General features: G+C 43.4%; 1 protein-coding gene across 2 annotated transcripts; it reads right to left on the bottom strand.

The window, feature by feature from the left end:
- Positions 1-15,474: 15,474 nt before the first annotated feature.
- LOC147899389 (pentatricopeptide repeat-containing protein At5g27110-like) lies at positions 15,475-19,111 on the bottom strand. 2 transcript variants are annotated; one of them, XM_087378027.1, is made up of 2 exons: positions 17,469-19,111; positions 15,475-16,856 (listed from the first exon to the last, which is right to left on the bottom strand). In XM_087378027.1, exons 1-2 carry the CDS (start codon positions 18,901-18,903, stop codon positions 15,613-15,615), a joined length of 2,679 nt encoding a protein of 892 aa, XP_087234153.1. In that variant the 5' UTR covers positions 18,904-19,111; the 3' UTR covers positions 15,475-15,612. The 2 variants fall into 2 exon arrangements, with proteins under 2 accessions (XP_087234153.1, XP_087234152.1); XM_087378026.1 differs by having other exon boundaries at positions 15,475-19,111.
- Between the last annotated feature and the right edge of the window lie 3,535 nt (positions 19,112-22,646).

Below are 22,646 nucleotides of genomic sequence, written 5' to 3'. Positions count from 1 at the left end.
TGCACATGAGTCAGATGCATCTTTTGATGCTTTGAGCTTTGAGTTTTGGTGATATTTCACTCTATTGTGGCATACACATTTGGGTGCACCTGGTATTTGGTGTGATTCTCTCTTGCAGGCACTAGCATTTGGGATTTTGTCTCATCTGCATCATGGCATCCTCTTCCATGTCTGAAAAGGAGTTTTTCAACATCAAAAAGTTTGATGGGACAAACTTTTCTTTGTGGAAAGAACAAATAAGGGATGTGCTTATTCAAAAGAAGCAGATTAAACCCTTGGTAGGGATTGAAGCTAAGCCTGTAAATATGTCTGAGGATGATTGGAATGAGTTGGATGCATTAGCAAAGTCTACTATTAGACTTCATCTTGCAGAGTCAATTTATTTCACAGTAGTAAATGAGCAGACTACGGAAGATTTGTGGAAGAAACTGTGTGCCACTTATGAGAAGGAAACTGCCTCCAATAAAGTTTACCTCATGAAGAGGTTGTTTGAGCTACAGATGAAGGAAGGGGTCTCCATTGCTTCTCACTTGAATGAATTCAATATTATTTTCAGCCAGGCTTCAGACTCAGAAGATGAATTTTGATGTGGAGACTAAGGCAATATTTCTCTTATGAAAAAATGGGAGATAGAAATATGTATACAAACTCCATGGTATTCATATATGAAACTACAGGTACCTAATTATATTTTCTAAGAATTTCAAATTTCGATAGTGCTCCAAAAGAATTTAAAAATCTCTTTTTGCCTCCTAAAATCCTCGATACTCTTCTAAGAACATGCCCTAAAACTATTGAATGGTTTTCAATCTATGCAACGAAGTGCTATCCTTCAAGCATCCTCATCTAAGGAATGATGATTTTATTAATGTGAGAATATCCCCTTGCATATCCTTGTGGTATTGAGGCTACCCGACTTCTTGCACGTTGTGAACATCATCCCCTCACGATCGATGCTCTGCTAGAGGCGTGTGGATTTAAGTCTCACTACTTGTGGCAACTTTGAGTTCACCTTCAATTCAATCTATTGAGCATCCGCCTCTGCTCCAAATTTCTACTCACATCCCTTACTATTGATGTTCTCCTAGAGGCATGTCAACTGGAGCTGTTGATTGTGGCAACTTTTGGTTCACCTTCAAGTTGATTTAGCATGCGTCCTAAAAGACAAAAGTGATCGACTGCTACCACAATCATCATTTCCCATGAGGATTTGTTGCCTCTTTTCCAACCCTCACTGTTTACCTTCATAAGAGGAGGGGTGCCTTGGCATCCAACCTCACAAATAAGGAACATAGAGATTTCCTCATTACCATAGTTGCCTCTCATCCCTAGTCCATCCATCTTTTTTTCTTGATTCTTCTATGGTTCTTGTCTGCCTATCGCCATCGCTTCAGGAAATTCCCATCGTGCAAGCTACACTACCATAGAAACCTACTGTGACGCCAAAAATTGATATTTTTAACTTGGCATTGATATTGTTTTTCTCTATGTTTGATAAGGGTTTGAGTATCAAGTGATAGCCTAGCGGCTCTCACTTATTTCTATTTTCTATGTTATTGTATGGGATTGAGAGGATGAGTGGAATGGCTCATTGTAAATACCATAGGTATGAATTATAAATACCTTGGTATGGGGTGAGAGTTATTTGTGTATGGGATATTATGAGTTTTTTAGAAGATAGAAAGAGTGAGTCATATAAAGAGGTGGGCTCATGTCCATGTGTTCCAATAATATAAGAGAGGCCACATGCCAAGCGTGTGGAAGGCATGTGGAGGAGTGTGAAGTCAAGAGGAATCCTTCTAGAACTCCTATGTGGAATAAGGAGCATGTGGACATGTGGAAAAGAGAGGGTCCCTATGGGCTCCATGTGAGGAGACTCTTGATTTTCTCAATATTTTAAGAGTCTTGAGCATCTTTTGATGGGACACATGGCAAGAGTAGCCAAAAAGGACATGGATGGTGACATACGTGCTTATGTGATTGATGGGGAAAGGAATCTACAGGCAACAATTGTAAATGGGTGAAGGAGGGTAACAAAATCTCTATAAAAGGAGCCCTCCTCTCCCTTGTTCATCATAATCTCTTCCACCATTGGGCCTTATGTTGCTGTAGTTCTAGTCTCCCCAAGCCTCTTCCATGAGCCTTCTCTTCCTCTTGTAGATATTCTCTTATGTAGACTCTTGAGTCCTTCTCTCTCTAGTTTATTCTCTCTCTATGAGTAGTCTTGGAGCTTCCGCTCCCTCTTGTATGTATGAAACCTCTTCTTCTCCCTTGTGTTTGTAGTGTTGAGGTGGATTCTCACTCTATTTGTAATGAAGGTCACTTCAGGTTCTCTCTCTCTTGAGTGTCTCTTCCCTTTTCTTTCTTTCAAAGCCTTAAAAGTTCTTTCTATTCGGCTGCTCACTGTGCACACATGGTCCATTTGTTTCTCGAGCCACTATGCAAACTTTTTCCCTTCTTCTAGGCGAAATCTATGAGGGGTGGATCGTTGATGAAGGTGGAGTCTTGAGGGAGCATCCTACTCAGGCGAAATTAGCCTAGGTGGAGGGTAGTTTTCATGATAGTTTGACCCCCTATTAGTGTTTTGCTCATAACTTTCTGCTCGATAGTCTGATTATTGTAATAAAATTTATATCAGCGCGAAGCTCTCTTCAAGATGCATGTTCCTATATAATCAGATCTTGAATCAGATACTGCTGCAAAAAGTAATGAGTCTCTGTGTTTGACAGTCTGTTTTCATGACAGTTTTTACCCCCTTCTAGTAAACTGTCCATATCTCTTCAACCGTCTGTCTGTTTTCAATGAAACTTATATCAGCGCGAAGCCCATATCAAGGCGCATCTCTTTGTGTACTTGAATCTTTGATATCATGTCTCTACTGAAAGTTATAGGCCTCTGTGTCTAATGACAGTTTGTAGAGTGTTTTGAGCTAAGTATAAAGGTGTCTATGAAGGAGGTGCAATGTTTCCTCGGAATCTACCCATCCGACCTAATCAGCCCCTTCAAACTCCTCGATATATATGAGTTCATGTCATGTTGAGCCGCAAGATCTTCTTTCAACAACGTATCGCTCTTCTCTTTGGTGCAGAGACCGGCTCGCTGAGATTATGGCCTCTGCTGATCCTTTCCTTCTCCCTATGCTTGACTACAACATCACTTGGGATGTTACCATCTTCATTCTCATCTAAGGGAGGAAAGTATGGTGTGGTATCTTAGCATAAAAGCTTCTTTCTAATGTCTCATTCTCAATGATAAGTATCTTTGGCAGTCAGTTCAAATGCTGCAGGAAGTGAAGAGGTGCGTGAAGTTTATTACCCCCAACTTCATGTCACATCTTTTGGTGGAGACGCCGGGTACGTTTGGTATTGGATTCATCCCACCTTACTAAACGGTCTCGGGTGTACTTGATTGCATGTTATTCCTAGAAGAGGCATGTGTTTGATGAGATAAAAAAGATGCCTGGAAGAACTCCGTTAGAAGAGATTGCAACCCGTTTAAGAGAACTTGAAGATTGTGAAGGTGATGCTCAAGCTATTCGCACAATCACCATGATCATATCCTTTATGTTTGCATTGTTGAATATGTTAGTGAATCGACAACGCCGGCAGTAGGCACAATGATAAATTGGGGATTGCTCCATGCACTGGCAACTTGGTGTGAAGAAGAGTTGAGTCTTTGGGTAGTTTTCGACTATAACAGTGGAGTGGTGATTCTTAATGCTTTCAACTTCTTTTGCTATGCAAATGATGAAGAGTACAATATCTTGAAGCTTTTATGTGCACTTCCTATTGTGAGAAGGGTGATTCTAGAATGCATGTATACACGATCTTTTCATGGTGTTGGTTGGTCACTAATTTTTGAGGATTTTGTTGAGGATCACATTGTGGAGGGTTTTCAACAAGTGATTATGCATAATAAGTTGGTCTTGGTATACTAAGGCTCTGTGGGATCTTGTTCGGATCTTTTTTGGGATATTATTTGGATCTTGGTGTTTCCTTTTTGTGTTTCATCATGGTGAAGATTCCAGTGTTTCGAGGGACCCAAGGGGAAGACCCGGAGTCTTATCTTCGGGATTTTGTTCGAGGATGCCGGCTTTCTGGATGGTCCATGAAGGATCGGGCGGAGATTTTGCCTGATTTTCTTGAAGGTGTAGCCTTGAGTTGGCATGAGACCTTGCCGAACTCTACCAAGGAGGACTGGGACCAAGTGGTGGCAGCAATGAAGCAGAGATTTGGGGCAGTGGAGTCGCCAAATGCTTTGATGTTGCAATTGGACCGGTTCTATCAAGGAGAGGGTGAGTTGGTCTCTGCGTTGGCAATCCGATATGAAACTTTATGGACAAAGTATGAAAGGGCAGCTTTGCGAGCTGTGGCATCTGCATCATCAGCCCCTCAAAGTCTCTCAGGGATGGAGCACTTAGAGATGAGCAAATTTGTTATGGCTTTGGAGCCTCGTCTTCGCTCAAAAGTAATGAGTAAAGATCCAACAACATACATGGAGGCACTTCGCATTGCGACCAAGAAAGAAGCTTCTCTAAAGATCGAATCCTCTTTTGTGTCTTCAACAGCTTCAACTTCTAAGGTGGAGGTAATGAGCACTCCTCAGGTACCAAAGTCCTCTGAGTTAGATCATAATATCTCCCAATTAATGGCATAGTTTGCTGATTTGAAATTGCATTTGGTTAATGCACGACAACCTAGAGCACCAAAGAGTGAAGATAGGCCTCGAGATAGGAGTGGGGTCACTTGCTATGAATGTAATGAAAAAGGTCACTATCGCCCCGAGTGTCCTAGATTGAGAAAGAAAGAAGAAAAACAAGTATCCTTGTTAGAAGCTTCTTCAGGGGATGAGGAAAGAGAGGTAATGATGGCTAAACGGGGGCGTGGTAAACCAAAAGAAGAAGAAGAAAGCAAGGAAGAAGTAGATGAGGAACATCAGGAAGAGGAACACCGTAGTAAGAAAAAGAAGGCATCTAGAAGGAGAATTAGCCAGTCAGACTTTCCTTTAGGACAAGGAATTGGAAGCTATGACTTGTTGTCCGACCTTAAAGAAAAGGAAGCTCATATCACCTTTGGTCAATTACTTGCTTTGTCTCCAAAACTACGGAAGGAATGGGGAAAACTAGCAAGCACAAGGGTGTCAAAGAAGAAAAAGAAGAAAAGTGCCAATCCTGTTGTTCAAAAGGTAGATATAGATGTTGGTGATGATGTACCTGTGGTTGATGTGATCATTGATGGTCAAGTGATTTCTAATGTGTACATTGATGGAGGTGCATCGATTAATGTCATGAGTGAGAAGACCATGATTGATGCTGATTTAAAATACTCTAGTACTACCTCTCCTTATCGCATCAAATTGGCTGACAACACTAGGGTTAAGACCTTGGGAGTTGTGAAGAATCTAGAAGTGGATGTATGTGGAATTTCTGTGCCGACTACTTTTCAGGTGATCCCTACCAAGCTAGATGCACGTGCCTATCCATTGATTTTGGGAAGGCCTTGGCTACGCAAGGTGAAGGCTGTTCAAAAGTGGGATACTGGAGAATTGATTTTGTAGGGAAATGATAAGAAGGTGCGCTACAACATCAGAAGCCACAAAAAGGAAGTTGTCAAGGAGGAGTCTTCAACATCAGAGAGTTCAAGCTCTGACTTAACCGATGAAGAAGAAGAGACAGGGTGTAGCTCCGAGGAGTCCAACTCAGAGGGTGATGTGGAAGGAGTGGCCTTTGGTCTTTGTCTTGGTGCTGATCGGGATGAGTCAGGAAGGAACAAGGTGGTGGTGCAAGAAGATCCTGTAGAGACACTTCATGTGGAGGATGTGGAGCACATTAAACGACGCCAAAGCAATGAAGAGCTTCTTGGTGATTCTCTATCAGGTAGTGAGAAGCTCCAGTACTTAGATATGCTAGATGATTTTCCATGTCTCTTTGCAACAAGCTATTCACAGGTTCGGCCAGTCTCTCTTGTGGAGCACAAGATTGAGTTGAAGCCAGAAAGCAAGCCAGTTGTGCAACGCTTAAGGCGATTGGGGGTGATCCAAGCTGAGGCACTAAAGAAAGAGGTAACACAACTACTTGAGGTGGGATTCATCTTTCCTGTTGATGATTCAGAATGGATATCTCCTGTAGTTGTCACACCAAAGAAAGGATATAAGTGGCGAGTTTGTGTGGACTTTCGTCCTTTGAATGCATGCACTAAGAGGGATCATTTTCCTTTGCCATTCCAAGATGAAATACTAGACCAAGTAGCAGGGCATGCGATGTATTCTGTATGTGATGGGTATTCTGGGTACTTTCAAATTCGTATTCGGGAGGAAGATCAAAAGAAAACATCATTTGTCACACCTTGGGGAGTTTTTGCTTACAGAGTGATGCCTTTTGGGTTGACCAATGCACCAGCTACATTTCAAAGGTTCATGAGTCAAGTCCTAGAGCCTTACTTGGGAAAGTTCATACGGGTGTTTTTGGATGATTTTTGCATTCATTCTCGGCGCATAGATCACATGGAGAAGTTAAAGATGGCCTTAGCTAGGATTGATGAAGCAAAAGGGTGTCTAAATCCTAGCAAGTGTCATTTGGCTCAAACAAAAGTAGTCTTGTTGGGGCATATTGTGTCTCAAGAAGGCTTGCAAATGGATCCTGACAAGGTTCAAGCAATCATGGCATTGCCAAGTCCTGAGAGTGTCACTGGTGTTCGCAGAATTCTAGGAAAGAGCAAGTATTATCAACGCTTTTGTGATGATTTCACAGAGATAGTGCATCCCATGAACTTGTTGACAAGAAAAGGAGTTTCTTTCCAATGGGGTATGGAGCAACAAGAGTCTTTCCAGCAACTTAAGGAGGCCATGAGTAAGGGCCCAATATTGAAGCCCCCTGATTGGTCTCAAGACTTTTATGTAAATCCAAGTGTATCTTTGCATTCAGTTGGCGTATTGCTACAAAAAGGAGAGGCAGGTAGAATGCAACCCATCTATTATGCCAGCCGACAGCTTACAGATGTGGAAACAAGGTATGAAGAAATGGAACAGCAAGCTCTCTCTTTGGTGTTTTCCATCAGAAAGTTTCGCTCCTATTTATTACCTCGACCATTTTTCTTCCTTACCTCTCAGTCTGTATTAGCATATCTAGTTCGCAAGCCTAATCCTGGGGGGAGATTTGCAAAATGGTTGTTAGAGCTTCAAGAGTTCTCTTTCTCTTTTATCACTGAAAATACCACTAGGTCCACTATGGCAGATTTGCTCACAGGGCGGGAGGATCTAGGAGAAGAAAAGAAATGTAAGGAGAACATTAAAGATGAAAGGGATACACCACCAACAGCTTTTGTTTTGTATTTTGATGGGGCTTTTAGTCCTTCATGCCAACAAGGAGCCGGGGGGATAGTCTTGATGAATCCTGAAGGTCAAGAGGTATGGGCAAGAGGACAAGAGCTTCCAGGTATCACAACTAACAATGCAGCTGAGTATAACGCTTTGATTCTTGGTTTGGAGGGTTGTCTTCAAAGTCAAGTTAAAGAATTGGAAGTAAGAGGAGATTCTCAGCTTATTATAAAGCAAATGCAAGGGCATTACAAGACAAGAAGTCCTCATTTGAAGGAGCTTAATCAAAAGGCTATGGCACAATGTAGTCGCTTCAATTTTTGCAAGTTTGTTCATATAAACAGAAAAGAACATCAAAGGGCAGATGAGTTAGCTAAAGCCATTGTAGTGCCAGACCGGGGGGTGGTTTCTTGGGTAGACACTGGGGTAGACACTGGATGGCCAAAACTACAAGATGTTCAGCAATATGTGGAAGAAGGAATGTTTCCTCGAGGGTTAACTCCACAACAACAGAAGCAGAGATTGGTTACTTTTGGCCACGCCTCCATAAGGATGTATATGAATGTCACGAATGGAACCTATCAGCTTGAGGATATTGATGGCATGATGATACCCGGACGCACCAATGAGTATCGCCTTAAATTCTTCTATGCTCGACCACCTTGAGGGCCAGCAGACCCTCTCTGTACTAGAGAGGATCTGCTGGGGGGGGAAAGATGTGACGCCAAAAATTGATATTTTTAACTTGGCATTGATATTGTTTTTCTCTATGTTTGATAAGGGTTTGAGTATCAAGTGATAGCCTAGCGGCTCTCACTTATTTCTATTTTCTATGATATTGTATGGGATTGAGAGGATGAGTGGAATGGCTCATTGTAAATACCATAGGTATGAATTATAGATACCTTGGTATGGGGTGAGAGTTATTTGTGTATGGGATATTATGAGTGTTTTAGAAGATAGAAAGAGTGAGTCATATAAAGAGGTGGGCTCATGTCCATGTGTTCCAATAATATAAGAGAGGCCACATGCCAAGCGTGTGGAAGGCATGTGGAGGAGTGTGAAGTCAAGAGGAATCCTTCTAGAACTCCTATGTGGAATAAGGAGGATGTGGACATGTGGAAAAGAGAGGGTCCCTATGGGCTCCATGTGAGGAGACTCTTGACTTTCTCAATATTTTAAGAGTCTTGAGCATCTTTTGATGGGACACATGGCAAGAGTAGCCAAAAAGAACATGGATGGTGACATACGTGCTTATGTGATTGATGGGGAAAGGAATCTACAGGCAGCAATTGTAAATGGGTGAAGGAGGGTAACAAAATCTCTATAAAAGGAGCCCTCCTCTCCCTTGTTCATCAGAATCTCTTCCACCATTGGGCCTTATGTTGCTGTAGTTCTAGTCTCCCCAAGCCTCTTCCATGAGCCTTCTCTTCCTCTTGTAGATATTCTCTTACGTAGACTCTTGAGTCCTTCTCTCTCTAGTTTATTCTCTCTCTATGAGTAGTCTTGGAGCTTCCGCTCCCTCTTGTATGTATGAAACCTCTTCTTCTCCCTTGTGTTTGTAGTGTTGAGGTGGATTCTCACTCTATTTGTAATGAAGGTCACTTCAGGTTCTCTCTCTCTTGAGTGTCTCTTCCCTTTTCTTTCTTTCAAAGCCTTAAAAGTTCTTTCTATTCGGCTGCTCACTGTGCACACATGGTCCATTTGTTTCTCGAGCCACTATGCAAACTTTTTCCCTTCTTCTAGGCGAAATCTATGAGGGGTGGATCGTTGATGAAGGTGGAGTCTTGAGGGAGCATCCTACTCAGGCGAAATTAGCCTAGGTGGAGGGTAGTTTTCATGATAGTTTGACCCCCTATTAGTGTTTTGCTCATAACTTTCTGCTCGATAGTCTGATTATTGTAATAAAATTTATATCAGCGCGAAGCTCTCTTCAAGATGCATGTTCCTATATAATCAGATCTTGAATCAGATACTGCTGCAAAAAGTAATGAGTCTCTGTGTTTGACAGTCTGTTTTCATGACAGTTTTTACCCCCTTCTAGTAAACTGTCCATATCTCTTCAACCGTCTGTCTGTTTTCAATGAAACTTATATCAGCGCGAAGCCCATATCAAGGCGCATCTCTTTGTGTACTTGAATCTTTGATATCATGTCTCTACTGAAAGTTATAGGCCTCTGTGTCTAATGACAGTTTGTAGAGTGTTTTGAGCTAAGTATAAAGGTGTCTATGAAGGAGGTGCAATGTTTCCTCGGAATCTACCCATCCGACCTAATCAGCCCCTTCAAACTCCTCGATATATATGAGTTCATGTCATGTTGAGCCGCAAGATCTTCTTTCAACAACGTATCGCTCTTCTCTTTGGTGCAGACCGGCTCGCTGAGATTATGGCCTCTGCTGATCCTTTCCTTCTCCCTATGCTTGACTACAACATCACTTGGGATGTTACCATCTTCATTCTCATCTAAGGGAGGAAAGTATGGTGTGGTATCTTGGCATAAAAGCTTCTTTCTAATGTCTCATTCTCAATGATAAGTATCTTTGGCAGTCAGTTCGAATGCTGCAGGAAGTGAAGAGGTGCGTGAAGTTTATTACCCCCAACTTCATGTCACACTACCTACGTCACCTTTGTGGCCATTTTGGGCTAGCAATAATATATATATATTCACTTGTCTAATCTTTGTGAAAGACCTCTCAAGCAGTGAATCGCAGGCTTAAATGAAATTGCTCCCTCCACTTTAGAGCCTTTATAGTATCTATGTACCCATAATCTTACTAATCTATGCTCACTTGAAAATGCATTGTCTAGTTGGCCAAAACTCTTCATTCTTGTATATATTGCATTCGAGAGAAACAATGTATCAGAATCTTGAGTAATCCTTCTAGATATTAAATGTTCAAAGCTATTTGAGGTCTCCATTCTAACGTGGGCCGACATTTGGGAAGAGGAAAGGTTCCCGAGGAAAAGATCCGAAGGCCCCTTCCTCGCACTCATCACTGGGAACACCCTTTCTTCCCTGTCTTGCTTTCAGTGATGATTAGACTCTGATACACACACACACACACACACACACACACATTACATTAATATATTATATCATATAAAACATAAAATATATTCTATATATCTTATATATATTATAATCTATATTCAAATATAATATAATATATTATAATACATATATCTTATATTATATATATTCTATTATATTCTCTCTCTCTCTCTCTCTCTCTCTCTCTCTCCAGGCTCCTCTAGCTACTATGTGTGCCACCCTATTCGTGCTACCTCATCCGCGTGCAGGCACTTGTCTACCGCCATGTGTCTTTTCTGCACGGGTCTATGTGTTGCCATGTGGCATGTCTGCCACTTCACTGCTACGGGTCTAATGGGTCGTCACAGTCTATGCACCTGGCACCATGTGTTTCTCGTCGCGTCATCCCAACTGGAGACTCCCACGATCTGCTACATAGCGCGAGGCCCACAATCTGCGTGAGTTTGTCGATTGAGTAGCCCGTGGATGTTGTTGGAGAGTCGACGGCTGCTTGTGTGCTTGTTGCACTTGGAGCAGGTATGGCTAGCTTTGCTGCTCTTTGATGGAGAGGCTGGGAGTTGTGAACTTGTGTGCTTAGAGTCAGTTTGTTGGAGGCTATGGGGCGTTGAAGCGACTGGAGAGGCATGGCGCCGCCTCCTGCCTGCTATAACTCCTGAGTCTTGAGTCCTCGCTGCTTGGCGAATTGCCATTTGGCATCATCTCCTTGCTGACATAACTCCACAGCTTCGCCTCACACCACCTCACCTTTGTCTCCGGCTCCGCTTGAGCTCTGCATCTGCCTCTACCAATAGTAGTCGCAGGCCCGCATCTTGATCTAACGCATGATCATCATCTTAGGCTTAGTGCACACGCTCAAAAGAATGCGTGGTTGTTCCAGATCGACGTTTGGTTTACACACAAAAATACTCAAGGAGCTTCAAGCTTTTAATGGAGGACTACAAGCATTTAATGGAGTGCAGTAGTCCTTTGAATATTTGGAGGGAGCTGTGCATCTTTGATTGGCTTGCCCATCAAGATCTGAAGCATTAAAGGTAGCTCAACCCAGCACTAGTGCCACATGCCAGATTTTGATTGGCTTGGAGAAAATGGCGCTCTGGTGCTCGGTTTTGGAACCTCCAAAATGGAGGTGCCATTCTTGACACCAAAGCCACTTCACTTTTCCCTCGAAAATAGTGCCAACGTAGAAAATGCATCACCAGCCACGCATAACTGGTCTTGTGTGCACTGACTCTTACGTTCATCTTCTTCTTGATCTAACTGTGAGAAACTCCGAGCAACTCGTGGGGTAGCTGAGGTGCTCTGCCCCTGACTCGTGCCAGGGGAGCTCTTACTAGACTTCTTGTGTTTCCTTATTTTCCTAGATGGTTTATCTGATGAAGAGGAAGAAGAAGAAGATACAGAAGTTGAGCTTGAAGTAGATGGTGAAGGGCTTGAAGATCGGTGATGATGCCTCGATCTCTTCTTGCTATGGGACCGTTCCCTATGAGATCCTCTCTCTCAAAGTGTGCCTCTGGCATTGGCACATCATAAGCTGCATCAGGCATAGTTTTTGCTTGAAACAAATGCTGAGCTCTTGGATCCCTTTTGAGTTTTTCCATCTCCTGCATACGTATGCGTTCCATCTACTTAAATTCTTCCTGAGTTTGCTGCACACTTCTTTGTCTTGGATGTGCATCCCTATCTTGTGAATCCCATTGGATAGGTGATTGAGCCATTTTCCTACAACTTGTTTGAGGTCTGCAAGCTCTCACGCACACTATGTATGCAGTTGATGCATGCAGCCTTTGCTTTTCAAAGAGAAACTACCTCAACAAGAGGTGTCTTGCATTCACAACTTGAGTCAGTAATGGGACCTCAAGTCAAAGCATATACCCACAAAGTTGCCAAAGCATCAACGACGGTGTTGCCCATTTCCTGGTTGCTGCAAAAAGCACTCAGAATGAATTTGGTTCATCTTTCCTGTGCACAAAGGCATGCATTTTCTCTTTTCTGCAAATCTCTGATTTTAATGTGTTTCTGCTGCTTTTTTTGCTAGTAAAAGTCTGACACTTCGGTGAAATCTGTTGACAGAAACAGTCTCTGCAACTGTCTTTTTTTGTTTTTTGGACAGCAATTAGATGGGTAACCGACTGGTTACACTAACCAGACTGATTGGTTCTAGTTTGGTTAGTCTACAACTAGACTAACTAGATTGGTCACAATCTGGTTACTATGACCAAACTAGCCTGGTTGGGTCAAGTTAACTAGACCTCTAACCAGTTCACTAACCAAAGTTAGGTTATTTTAATCCATGGTTTGCAACAGCAGCCACGTGTCAGTGCTAGCACTGTTCTGTATACTGCCACATCAGCTCGCATGTGTCAGTGCCACATCAGCACTTGCATAGGCCTACCCAAACCTTTGCAAAAATAATCTCCGTCGAGAAGATCGTACATCATCACGTCAGCGTCACTGGCTCACGACAATCATATTCTTCATCTTTTCACGCATGCATCACCAGTGCATAGAACCTGGCGAAATGCTTTTCCGTCATGAACCTTCTATCAAGCGTGGCATACCAAAAGGCTACAGTCTTCGTCAAATCTCCATCAAGCAACGGTCTTGCGCCTTGTGTGTCCGCGTAAAGGCGTCTGATATCTCTGCTAGCCCTCCGCCCGAGGTATCACGTAGTCGTCTGCTCAGGCCATCTCTTGCGTTTCCTTTGCCATAACTGACACGTCCCCAACACTCCTGAAACCTTTGATTTGCAAGCAAACACAAGAACACACCAACGTGAGGAAACTGAGCAGGCTGCTCACCACCCAACCATGACATCTACGGGATGTGATCCCGAATCAAGAGATGTCCCCTCCGAGCCACAAGCTGAGCTACTGGCACGAACTCCCAACCAGATCCTAACTAGCCTGGTGTCCCATACCACCAGGTGGCGCTGTGAAGCCTGGGATCTGTTGTTGGGCCTTGGGCTACGCTATGATGCAAGCGCACGTCCGCGACTCAATCCAAGATCAGACCTAGCACCTGGGAACGAAACTTGCTCCCATCGGCTCCCTGAGAACTGAACCTTTGGGCCCTTTATATAGACTCGGGCCCCAAGCGCCAAAAATAGCGAAGATCTCTAACTAGTTCGTACCCTTGCCACTCAACCCGAGAATCAAGCCTGCCTAGCTCTAAGCCTCCCCAGGCTACCTGAGCTAGTCTTGTGTATCCAGTACATGTCGGATATACCAATCCGTGCACATGACATACTTCCCCTCCTCTAAGAACTCACTCCTGAGTTCGCTAAAAAACCCGGGAATGTCCTCTGGAGGTTTTGTAATGTCTCCCATGTTGCATCCTCCTCAACACGATCCTTCCACTTGATCTTGTATTCCGTGATAGTTCTATTACGAATCTGTCTGTCACGAAATTCAAGAATACACTCAGGTTCGTGTGGAATAAAAGTCAAATCCCCTGACTACGCATTGCAAGCGAACCAGCGGCTACCACATGTTTGCTGCAACAGACATCACGTCAAGCGGTCCCATCGCTTGTGCTTGTCCTCTACACATCAATGCTATGCCACCTCGTACACAAACTCGCCGCCTCACACTTACTTTACAATCCCCGCCTCGTGTCGCATTTAGTGGTGGCTTGGATCCACGTGCTGACTGCTGTTGTGTCTGATCCGCGCCCAATTTGCCACATGGCATCCCGTGCCCAATTTGTCCCGCACTCTGCTCCTGCAGCAATGTGCCCCCTCCAGAGTCCAGTCTTTGGCTTGCCCCTCCCTCCCACATGATCGGCACGTGTTAGCTCTCACCCCCTCGATCATCTTGATCTAACCGAAGGCAAGCCTCCTCTCTTCCCGAACCTCTAAAATCCATCCCCAAACCTCCACATACCTAGCAAGAGAGAGAGAGAGAGTGTGTGTGTGCTTTCAAAGTGTGACTCGCACACGGTTCTACAAGCAAAGCCGAGGCAATTGTGAAGTTTAATCAAACTCAGATTGTGATTCTACTAGAGGAGAGTAGGTGAAACTTCATGCAGCTAAAGGATTAAGTTCTCTTGCAGAGTACTCAAGAAAGTGAATGTTATCGATCCCACTAATATTGTAACCCAGATCCAAACCTCCAATCGGGTGTGTCAAAGGATAATGCGCAACTTGTTGAAAGGAAGTGCAGTCTGTAGGCCGGATTTGCAAATTGAGTGAGTGTCGTTCCACAACCAACCATGGTCCTGCCATTTCCTTGGAAATCAAGATTCCAAAATAGACAGTGCAATGCTTACAACCTTGATTTGTACAACATTTACGTAGTAGTAAGTCTTTGCAAATGGATTCGTTACCAATGGCCTATACTACAGAGCTGTACTGCAAGAGTTCTCATGAAGCAGCCAGTAGACCGCTGATGCAAGACGGCCCAAAGAAATCAGCCGGCAGTAGGAGAATTTGTTTGCATACGACTGATCAGCAGCTAGCCGAGACGACAATGACTGTGGCTTATCGTTCACAGAGCGTGATGGATTTAAACGCGAGGACAAAGGATTGCCTATACTTGCAATGCCTGTATAATCCAGGTTAGTTGGGAGCAATCCTCTGCAGCACAGGTAGAGCATTTCGTCCAAGTGAGATCAATCCGAATGTCGGGGATGAAGAAGAGCTTTTGACGGCTATCCCTAAAGAAATAGCAAATTATTCATTGGAACCTATAGATGAGCCTAGGCTAGCCAATTCGGAAGCACCAGCAGACAAGGAATTGGGGAAGGGATGGGGGGCAGGGAGGGGGGGGGGGGGGATGGAGGTGGACAGAGGGGCAGGTGATTGGGAGGAGAAACGGGGTACAATGGACAGTGAAATGGAGGAGGCGAAGAGGTTGTTGAGAGGATGAAGAAGGGGCACAAGCAAGGTGAGGGGCAAAGCTGAGGGAGGAAGGGCAAGAAGGCGAGGAGAGCCTAGGCGAGGAGAAAGGTGATTTCCAAGGGCAGGCATTCTGCACATCTTTGACAAGAATAGTTCACTGCTCTACGATATGGCTGCATAACAGTTAGACAACACTTATGGCTGTCCCCTCGATAGCCAGCTTGTTAATGTGCCCACATAAATCATCTTGCTTTGCATCAATCAATGTCTTGTGACAGCCAATGCAAATCTGGGACATAATCTTCCTGCCTCGTTTTGAGGGAAAGACCTTCTAGCTTTGCATATATATTTTTGCTTTGGGAATATGTTGTATCTTCTACCGGGAAAAAAATGCACAATCCCATACTGTCAGTCCACCAACTCTGTCCTGGCTTCTTCCATGCTCCATTTTTCTCTCATAGCCTCGACCTTCTTTGCTTCCTCTTCCATGTGAGCATCTGCATAGATGTTGAACATCAAGACGTAAGATGCAGCATCCCTTTCATCCAACTGCACTGCATGTTCAAAGGCCACTCTTCCAAGCTCCACATTACCCCACTTTCGACAAGCGCCCAACACTGCACGCCAACCCACAAGATCGCCCTGAAAAGGCATCTTCTTCACCATTGCTACAGCCTTGTCTAATTGGCCTGCACGGCCAAAGAGATCCGCCATGCCAATCTTGTGCTGAATAGTTGGAGTGATATTGTACTCTCTGCTCATGGCCTCAAAGTAATTTTGGCCCTTATCCACTAGACCCGTGTGACTGCATACAGTCAGAATGACAGAGAATGTGACTCCATTTGGCTTCATTCCTTCTCCCTTCATTCTCTCAAGCATATTAAAAACCACTTCACTTTCTCCATGCTCGGCATATCCTGCAATCAATGCAGTCCAGGAGACCTCGTCTCGAACTGGCAGCTTGTCAAACACTTCTTGTGCTTCTGCAAGTGAGCCACATTTGGCACACATATCCACCAAGGTGTTGCCAACAACTACGTCTCTTTCCAGCCCCTTTCTGGCAATCTCTCCGTGCATTTCTTGGCCCTTGTCTAAGGCTCCTATGCTGCCACAAGCTTTCAAGCTGCAAACAAACGTGACAGCATCCACAGAGAGACCCTCCCGTTGCATCTGCTCAACACAATTTAGCGCTTCCTCACCAAGCCCATGCTCAACATATCCTGTGATCAGTGCATTCCATGAGAACTCATCTCGAGCTGGCACCTTGTCAAATGCTTCCCATGCCTCTGCAAGCGAGCCACATTTGGCATACATATCCACCAAGGTATTGCCAACAAGATCTCTTTCCAGCCCCTTTCTGGCTATTTCAGCGTGCATTTCTCGGCCCTTGTCTATCGCTCCTATGCTGCCACAAGCTTTCAAGCTGCAAACATATGTGACAGCATCTGGAAAGATACCCTCCAGTTTCATCTGCTCGAGACAGTTGAGCGCTTCCTCTCCAAGCCCATGCTCAGCATATCCTGCCACGAGGGCAGTCCATGAGACTACATTTTGAACTGGCAGCTTGTCGAACGCTTCTCGTGCTTCTGTAAGTGAGCCACATTTGGCATACATATTCACCAAGGTGCTGCCAACAACAACATGATCTCTTTCTAGCCCCCTTCTGTTTATCTCGGCATGCATTTCTCGGCCCTTGTCTATCACTCCTATGCTGCCACAGGCTTTCAAGCTGCAGACAAATGTGACAGCATTTGGAGAAAGACCCTCCAGTTGCATCTGTTCAAGACAGTTGAGCGCTTCCTCACCAAGCCCATGCTCAGCATATCCTGTTATTAGTGCATTCCACGAGACTATGCCTCTAACTGGAAGCTTGTCAAACGCTTCATGTGCTTCTGTGAGCGAAGCACATTTGGCATACATATCCACCAAGGTACTTCCAACAAGAAGATCTCTTTCCAACCCCTTTCTGGCTATCTCAGTGTGAATTTCTCGGCCCTTGTCTCTCACTCCTATGCTGCCACAAGCTTTCAAGCTGCAGATAAATGTCACAGCATTTGGAGATAGACCCTCCAGTTGCATCTGTTCGAAACAGTTGAGCGCCTCCTCACCAAGCCCATTGTCAGCATATCCAGCAATTAGTGCATTCCATGATACCTCATATCGAACTGGCAGCTTATCAAAGGCATCCCGTGCTTCTGCAAGCGAGCCACATTTGGCATACATATCCACGAGGGTGGTGACAACAACAAGGTCTCTTTCAAGACCATTTCTGGCTATCTCGGTATGAATTTCTCGGCCCGTGTCTATCGCTCCTATGCTGCCACAAGCTTTCAAGCTGCAAACAAATGTAACAGCGTCTGGAAAAAGACCCTCCAGTTGCATCTCTTCAAGACAGTTGAGTGCTTCCTCACCAAGCCCATGCTCAGCATATCCTGTGATCAGTGCGGTCCATGAGACCACGTTTCGAACTGGCAGCTTGTCCAACGCCTCCTGTGCTTCTGCAAGCGAGGCACATTTAGCATACATATCTACCAAGGTGTTGCCAACTACAAGATCTCTTTCTAGCCCCTTTCTGGCTATCTCAGCATGCATTTCTCGGCCCTTGTCCATGGCTCTTATGTTGCCACATGCTTTCAAGCTGCAAACGAATGTGACAGCATTTGGAGAGAGGCCCTCCATTTGCATCTGTTCAAGACAGATTAGTGTTTCGTCACCAAGCCCATGCTCGGCATATCCTGAGATCAGTGCGTTCCAAGAGACCTCATTTCGAACCAGTAACCTGTTAAGCACTTCCCGTCCTTCTGCAAGCGAGCCACATTTGGTATACATACCCACCAAGGTGTTGCCAGTAACAAGATCGTTTTCCAGCCCCTTTCTGGCTATCTCAGCGTGTATTTCACGGCCTCTTTCTGCATCTTTCAGCCTAGCACAAGCCTTCAGTACGACGACAAACGTATGCTTGGTAAGGTGTACAGAATCCTCTTGCATTTTTTTGTAGAGGTTGAGAGCACGCTTTGAATCCCCAAATTCAATATATCCCCGGATGAGAGAAGCCCAACAATGCTCATTCCGATCAACCAACTTGTTAAAAACCTGCTGAGCATCGCATATGCTTCCAACTTGTATCAACATTGGGACAAGGTAGTTCCCAAGAGATCTATGTTCTTCCAACCTATTTTTGCACAGGTAGGTATGAAAGCGCTTCGTATACGCTAGATTCTTTTTTCTCCTGCACTTATGCAAAATGAATGTAAGGTTCTGAACTGAAGGCGGCTTAGGCATCAGTTCTATAGACGTGAGTGCCTCCTCTAAGGAGAGCGTTTCCCATCCACTCTTCTCGCACAGTTCTTGCGCGTTAGATGCATCGAGCTGTACTCCATTCTTGCCACAATCCTCGACCAAGCCCCGGCCATGGGCCTGACCAAAGGATACTTTGGGCTTTCTCTCTAACATGTTCTTGGTGATCTTATGCTTCCAGTTCAGAATGGTGGAACGCTTACTTTGTTCCACCACTGGGAGGGATACGTGAAGTACTCCTTCCATAAACGCTTTGCTGACACTACCTGCGAAGCATGACCACAAAGAAAACCAATTGCCAGAAGTGGATGGTGCCCGGTGTGATAGCTGAATTACAAAATGAAAGAGGGACTGAAATCTGACCTTTGCAAAAAGACAGTGAATCTGAACGTAAAAGTTCATCTACGACTGCTCCACGATCGTCGGGGGGAGGAACCATCTGAGAGTGAGGGCTTGATCGCCATCGCCCAACCTGCATGGTGGTTTTGTTGTCGTATGACAACTCTACATATATTCATCATGATCAAGAGGACAAGTCCAACTGTTAGATCTTTAACTGAAGTGCATAAAGTTTAAGTCTAACCGTTAGATCTTTAACTAAAGTGCCGTCCGTAGGGGCTATGCAAAAGGTGACTCAAAGGTGAGAAGGGGCAATGGTAGGTCTAAGGCTCAGTGCACTCGCATATCACATAATGCGTGGTTGGACGCTCGCACTTTCTTCGAGGTCATTGTGTAGCGCCATTGATGCTAGCATTCGCACCTCCATTCCAGAGGTTGTAGATTTCATCATTAGTGCGCCATTGCTCCTTCCACCAATCCTCATTTGCCATGTGGACCTGAGCATTGCACTGCGGCTCACAGAGAGCTCCCTGCAAATACGTGAGCTCCAATAAACGCATGCTGATTTCAGTTCACCCACGCAGTCTTCACAGCGTGTGCACTAACTCTAAGGATCTGGGCGTCGCTGGAGTGAGCTGGCGAGCGGTACTATTCTCAAGGAGACCTCATCGGTGGGCAAGGTGGGATGGGTGTTGGGGGATGATCGGAAGCTGCTACTACGAGCAACAAACGTGATGTGCGCCAAGGAGATTGATCGGTTTGAGTTGGAGTATGGCAAATGGCTATACTTCCAGGATGTGTTTCTGAGGCTCTTAAGAATGAATTGGTGGGCAAATCATTCTTACTTGCGGGCATTGCAGTGTTTCTAATTCCCTGGAGCCCTTCGAGTGTGGGGATTGACTTCCCTCATGTAGTACTGGGTTCGGGGGCGTTGTAGGTAGGATGGCAACTACATTAGGCAAAGCGTTACTCATCCCCCCATGATCGAGAACAGCATCTAGTCTCACAACATGGATTTTATGGGATACAGGCCAAGACATTCGTGGTTAAGCTTATTGATGAATTGGGGTTGGCACACAAGTTAATTTTGGCCTCTTTTCGGATTCTTGTTTATTTGCCAAGAAACTAGTCATTTTGCTTGTAATTGTTCTTTTAAGGCTCAATAATGGCACTTGCAATTGAGTGGTGAAAAGATTCCCAACTTACAGGAAGGTCATATCAAAGGCTCAAAGTCGCTACAGGAACAGGCGTGTAACATGCAAGGCCCTAAGCCACAGATCACTTCGAAGAAGAGAGATTTATCCATGGATTCTAACAAGATGGCTAAGGGTGCAACTAAAGAGCCCTGGCGCACTGTAGGCAAGAATGGGAAGACCTGGTGGAGCTCTATGATGGATGGGAGTCCCCGGGTTCATAGCACATCGCATGTCTCCCAAAAGGTGACTTTATTACAAAGAGATATGTGTTCATAAATATTTAAAGAACAATGTACGCTTGCATAACTCAATCTTTAGTGATACTATTTTCATTTCCTCCAACAAATCAGTAATACATATGAAAATATTATTATTTTATTTATCTCAATAATATGCAATAAAGGTATATTTCACGGGCTCTACTTACATACTACAAAATGAATAACATCTCTAGCACTTTCTATATAGCATAATATTTCATTCTCCATTATACAAAAGGGCATGGCCTTCAAAACATATTGGTCCCACATATTGATAAATGAATAATTTTGCTAGTACTTTCTACATGCTATCATGATATTTCATTCTCTACTATATAAAAAAAGACAAACCTTCAAATCATGTTGGTCCTTTGTGCCATGTGTTTGTATATATTATCACAATATTTAAATTTATTTAAGCGTGTAAAGAGAAAACAACATCTTAGGAGAAAAATTCTCATTTACATGCACGTTAAAAAAGAGATTACCAATAAAAGGGATCACAAGAACATAGTTTCTCATGTTGCATAGCTGACTCCGCTTGTCTTGCTTGTTGAGTAGAATATAATATAACTATTCTTCAAATAGAAGCAATTGAGACTTCCTTAACATGCTTAATAAGCTCCCTAGTGTTTTGACATGTAAAAGGCTTCTCATCAAAAGTGAATCTTGAATGAATGAACCCATGTGGAATATTCACAATCACCACGCCATAGCTACCCCAAAGAATCATATCCAAGTAGCCACCCATGATCAAATTCAAACAGTCACCCATGATCACTCAATAGTAAAAAAAAGTCCCTAAATTATGAGTGTATGTGGAATCTATATTGTCATCAACCATGGCTCATATTTATCTATTTTTGAACTCTCTCTCTCTCTCTCTCTCTCTCTCTCTCTCTCTCTCTCTCTCTCTCTTTGCATGATCAATTAGTTGATGAAAATTTGCTAGAGCTTTATTCTCTTGTCCCCTTTTTACTGTTTCAGGAGTCTCATTCATGTTGAGTCATATAGAAGGCAGTACGGAATTCCAATTTTCTTGATTTAGGGTGCTCTTGTACCTCCTTTCATCCGCACAATTCAAGAGTCTCACCATGGTCTCTTGAATTCTAATATAGGTTTAATGCCTTCAGGAACATAAATTAATCATTCAGATTTCCAAAACCATAACAAATCATTAGCATTCCAAAAGCATAACATTATAAAAAATACAAAATTTAGCTTTAGCATAGAAAGTAAAGAGACTTACTCAATGAACTCACTTAACATTCTTCCAGTGATAATGAGCCAGATAATACTCCTCAATATACAAAGAATAATATTTTCATCTTTGATTCATTGCATGCTCTTCCATGGGGAACGATTCATGTCCTTTTTGGAAGGAAATTTAATGGGATCGATGAAAAGTACCCAACCCACAACTATTGCATGAGGATTGTTTTGCATCCTTCCCTTTATGTTTTTAACTTGCTTGGAATAATGCTTGTGTTTTTCTAGAGGATGTAGTTATATTGATGGATCAACAAGTGGATGAAGAACTTAATTGATATTAAAAGAGAATTATTGGTGATCAACCATTTCTTGCATACCCTTCATCACTTGGACCAGATGATTGTCGTAAATTATTTGTTTGCTTTATTACATATGTAGGTACATCCTACAAAAGAGAATAAAATAATGACTATGACTCAAAGAAATCTAACGTATAAAAATTAAAACCAAAAGCCTAATTAATTTAAAGATCAATTGGTTAACTTATTTCCTTCCACGACTTGTGCAAGTTCAGCTTGAAGTTGTTTGGTGAAGCAACTTTTTAAGTAAGTTTTGCTTTTAATATTTTATAGATGATGGACTTGAAATAGCGTCCAGTAAAAAATGCATAAAGATTATCCAAAACAACCTTTCTCCTCTTTAAATTCTTTACCACTTCTTTCTTTTTGAAAGCATGCTCATCTCCATTCTTTGGACATAGTGGAAGTATCATCAACAACTCCCATAGCCCAATGGTTGGTAATTTACGACCTCTTCAACACCCTCCCATGACACATATTCTTCATCTGATTATTGAGATGGTGCATCCAATCCAGTATCAAGCAAAGGAGTAGCTGAACTAGGAGCAAGAAGACAATGTGTAGATATATTTCCTCGTACGTCCAAAAGCACTAATGCTTGTAGGACAACCTATCACAGATTACATATTCACATATTCGCATGCACTTCTTGCATGATCTACATTTGTGAACATCCTTTTCATGAAATCATGCATGCAATGATGAAAACTTCTTGTTGATCTAAAAAAATGGAAATCCATTTATTTTTTGTCGATGCTGTGACCTTTACCACTATTACG

Source organism: Dipteris shenzhenensis, chromosome 8, assembly GCF_047967505.1.
Source record: "Dipteris shenzhenensis isolate YYH24624 ecotype China chromosome 8, Dip_SZ_1.0, whole genome shotgun sequence".
Classification (NCBI taxonomy): Eukaryota; Viridiplantae; Streptophyta; class Polypodiopsida; order Gleicheniales; family Dipteridaceae; genus Dipteris; species Dipteris shenzhenensis.
Note: the sequence above shows the minus strand (reverse complement) of the source record. Positions and strands in the feature narration are given on the sequence as shown.

What these genes read in the sequence shown, in the direction of transcription:
- LOC147899389 (XM_087378026.1), bottom strand. Translation starts at nt 18,903, where the DNA reads ATGAACTTTTACGTTCAGATTCACTGTCTTTTTGCAAAGGTCAGATTT.